The sequence below is a fragment of the Trichogramma pretiosum genome, unplaced genomic scaffold, assembly GCF_000599845.2.
Source record: "Trichogramma pretiosum strain Unisexual culture from Peru unplaced genomic scaffold, Tpre_2.0 scaffold56, whole genome shotgun sequence".
Lineage (NCBI taxonomy): Eukaryota > Metazoa > Arthropoda > Insecta > Hymenoptera > Trichogrammatidae > Trichogramma > Trichogramma pretiosum.
The window spans coordinates 113164-116723 of NW_019641680.1; the positions used below are offsets into that span (position 1 = coordinate 113164).

Below are 3560 nucleotides of genomic sequence, written 5' to 3' on the forward strand. Positions count from 1 at the left end.
TGCCACTGCGGCGTTTCGCGCACTGTTTTGACGGCGTGTTTAGTGTGTTGTGTATGTTTATGTATCAGACATCAGTGTGTGTTGAAGAGTAAGTTGGCAACTTGGGCGTAATTTATTCTTAAGGTGGCAGCAAATGTGTTCCCGATTTAAAGCTTTATCATTCAGTCAAGCTACGTGAGTAACTTTAAGATTTCTATTTTTTACAAGTATGATTTCGTGCAATAGCTTTAAAATCGAGATTCAAATTCAATTCTTCTGCAGCGCCAATAAAAAATTCCTGTTTCACTTCCTCTGCAGTTTCTATCTCAATTACGCTTTGAGTTTTACAATCGCATCGCTATTCTTTTAGATCCCGCTAGTAATTTTGAACATTATCATCAATTTTCTCAACTACTTATGCAAGCAATCATATTTGACTTCTCACCTTCAAATGCAAAACCGATTTTCACTTTATCATCATTTTCACTTTACTTTCATAATTTTCGGCACATTTTCGATGGTTAAGGGTCTGACGAAAAATTAATTAAGTGGTAATGCATTGACTAACAGATGAAGTTAAGTAAAGTGAGTATTGCTATTATTAAATAATATTTCCCAGACGGCAAAATGTATGAAATATGTATTAATAATGTATTCAGCAAATGTTTAAGAGTACATTAAGTGTTTCGAAAGTATACATTATGTATACATTAAGTGCTAATTTTTTAAACAGTTTATGACAGCAATTATGAATGTTTAAACGATACATAATGTGAACATTATGAATACAAAATGAAAGCAAATTTATGGACTCAAAATGTTTAAATTATGTTTACACAATGAGTACTTTATATGTAAAAAATGTGTAAATTATGAATACCAATTTGAAGAGATAATATAGGAAAGAAACAATAGGGTCGATAAAAGAAAAAACGTATTATGTATGAATTTGCAACAGTAAATTCATAATTTAATTTTATTAATTAACATACACACAATAAAAGCTTTTAATAAAGTTTTTTTTAAATAATACAATTAAAAAGTATAATGCTTTGTTAAAACAACAATTCCTAAAGTAAATTAATCATATTAAAAACCAAAGAACTGTAGTTCTGAACGAATCTTAAGTTACCAAACATTTTTTATTTCAATATTTTTTTTCTTACGTAATATGTGAGCAAATTCGAATAATTTGGCCACTTTTGCATAAAAAGTAAATTTGAAAAACTTAGCTGACTTTAGTCACTGGTGGTAAGAGCACTCTTTACTATGAGATTGGACAATTTTTGTAAGAGAGAGAGAGAGAAGATGAAGAAGAATTAATTTTAAGGAGGTGACTTTGACATATAGAAAATAACTGCAAAGAAACACGTTAACGTTTTCAATTTTTTCTTGAGTAACTAAAAAATTAAAAAAATTGACTCATGTTTTTACTGTAGTTTTCTCTGCGTGAAAGTATATACCTCTTACAAAAATTTTCCAATGTCATTGAAAAGTGTGCTCTTAGCGCCAGTGAGTACAAAAGCATTGTTTAACGTAATCTGAGCGGTCAAGTTATCTAAATTATCTTATGTATTTTAAAAAATTACGTTCTATGTTTTATTTAAAAAATTTTTTGGTTTTATCATTGTCCATTATTAGCTTTATTAGCGGTTTTGTTCAGTCGATCTCTGCAATGTTGAATCCACGATTTTGCCGCATCAAAACATTTTTTTTTGGTATACCCGGGGTCCATTGCAGCAACTGCGTCTGAAAAAAAATCATATTTTCAATAATTATTTTTCTAAATTTTTTGTCAAAATATTTTTAATTAAACTATCTTACCGACTAATTCTTTTAGGAAAACCTCATTCTGAAAAGCTCTCTTCTTCAAAGGCTCTCCCTCTGAGCTTTCTCTAGTGTTGCCCGACCATGTAAAGGAACTATCGAGAAAGGTGTCATCAACGATATCTTTTAGCGAAGCTCTCATGGTGTCGCCCAATGACTTCCCTCCAACTCTTTTGATGTATGTTTTCTACATGAAAAAAAAGAAATTTATTATTAGTTTAACTATATAAATCACTCTTATCCATCATTGAAAAAAAAATTGAAATACTTACAAATTCTTTTCGAGCTGCCTCTGAATTTTCTAATAAATAATTAAGATCATTAATATCTGCTTCTGATTTTATAGGGAATCTAGGTAACAAAGACTTTTCCTGGTCATGTTCAATTTCTTTACTTGCTTCTTTTGAATTCTGGACCATAATTTCAATCCTGGAAAGTTTGTTTATCACGCGTTCCATGGCCTGTTTGAAGACTTTCTCTGATATGTATCCTATAAATGTATCAATGGCAATATAATTTATTTATCTTCAATTGCCCTATGTCATTCGTCGAAATAGTAGGAAAGTTATTTACATTTTGGATTGATGGTCGAAAAAAATATTTTTTTAACCAACAAGCCGAAAGTTATTAATTTAGAAGCATGAACGAATTAATACGACAATATTGTCAAACTATTATTTTATATTTTCACAGCCCCTGAAGACAGACAGAAAGTCTGACCGAAACGTATGTTTGATTTATGTGTAGTTATTTAAAAAAAATTTAAGTTTTTGTAAATTTAGACTATTTTTATTAAAATAATTTTTTCAGCCACAAATTTCAATAATAAATAACTTTCTTACTAACATTACAATATTAATTTAAATCAATTCCACCATAAAAGAATTAGAGTCAAAAAATCTACCTCCGACAGGGGTCATTTCATTTGAAAATAGGTTTGCTTGGACGGCCTGATCTTTCTTGAGATACGTTGAAGTAATTTCGAAATTTGGCTCTTCGTATTGGATTTCATTTCCGTTTTTATCATCGCTACTTATAGAGAATTCTTCTTCGCTATTTTTTTCACTACCATACGAGATTTTATCTTGATCTTCTTCAGGAAGACTTAATTGCGTATACTCTTCTTGATGAAAACTCGGCGGCCGCGAAGTTAGGCGTGATTTTTTACCTGGAAACATTGAAGTTTCTACTGTCAGTTTGAAATTGTAACATGGAAAAGAAAATTTTGAAATGAGAAATTATTATAAAAAAAGAAATTTCACGAAAAATGCAGTTCTAAAAAAAACACGTGTGGCAAACCTGCTCCCATCGAGCGAAATCTAGACATTACTTGCGGATTGGGGTTTCGTCAAAAACTGTATTTTTACCTAGGGAGCGATAACGAAAGTTGCAGATTTACGGATTCAAAACGAAAGTCATGTAATTATTAGCTTAAACTTCGCCGTGGTTGATAAATTATAAGTCCTCTGAGACTGTTCAGTTTTTCGCTTCCTAGGTACAAATCATACAATAAAGTGGTTTTTACTGCTTTTTCTTCAAGTCACTGAATGAAAAGTCAAAAATCGATTTCATATTTTTTATGAGAGGGTATAAGGTACGTAATTTTTTGCATTCTTACGCCAAGGATTTGGAACACCATCATAGAGTGCTGATTTCATAAAATCATCATATGTTTTTTCATGTGTTCGAGCTCGGTTCTCAAAATATTTTTTCATGTTAATTACAGCTTTTTCGAGATCCGCAAGATTTTCAGA

At 30.6% G+C, this 3560-nt stretch overlaps 1 protein-coding gene across 1 annotated transcript; it reads right to left on the reverse strand.

Moving 5' to 3' along the window:
* Positions 1 to 1126: 1126 nt before the first annotated feature.
* On the reverse strand, positions 1127 to 3148 carry LOC106658166. The gene is made up of 5 exons (XM_014380000.2): positions 3106 to 3148; positions 2711 to 2974; positions 2079 to 2296; positions 1804 to 1993; positions 1127 to 1728 (listed from the first exon to the last, which is right to left on the reverse strand). Exons 1-5 carry the CDS (start codon positions 3131 to 3133, stop codon positions 1604 to 1606), a joined length of 825 nt encoding a protein of 274 aa, XP_014235486.2. The 5' UTR covers positions 3134 to 3148; the 3' UTR covers positions 1127 to 1603.
* Positions 3149 to 3560: the final 412 nt, after the last annotated feature.

Excerpts from the sequence above, each read along its gene's own strand:
- LOC106658166 (XM_014380000.2), bottom strand. The coding sequence starts at position 3,133 with ATGTCTAGATTTCGCTCGATGGGAGCAG. Across the intron at positions 2,297-2,710 it reads TGAAATGACCCCTGTCGGAG|GATACATATCAGAGAAAGTC; the intron begins GTAGATTTTTTG and ends ATACATTTATAG. Across the intron at positions 1,994-2,078 it reads AGGCAGCTCGAAAAGAATTT|AAAACATACATCAAAAGAGT; the intron begins GTAAGTATTTCA and ends TTTTTCATGTAG.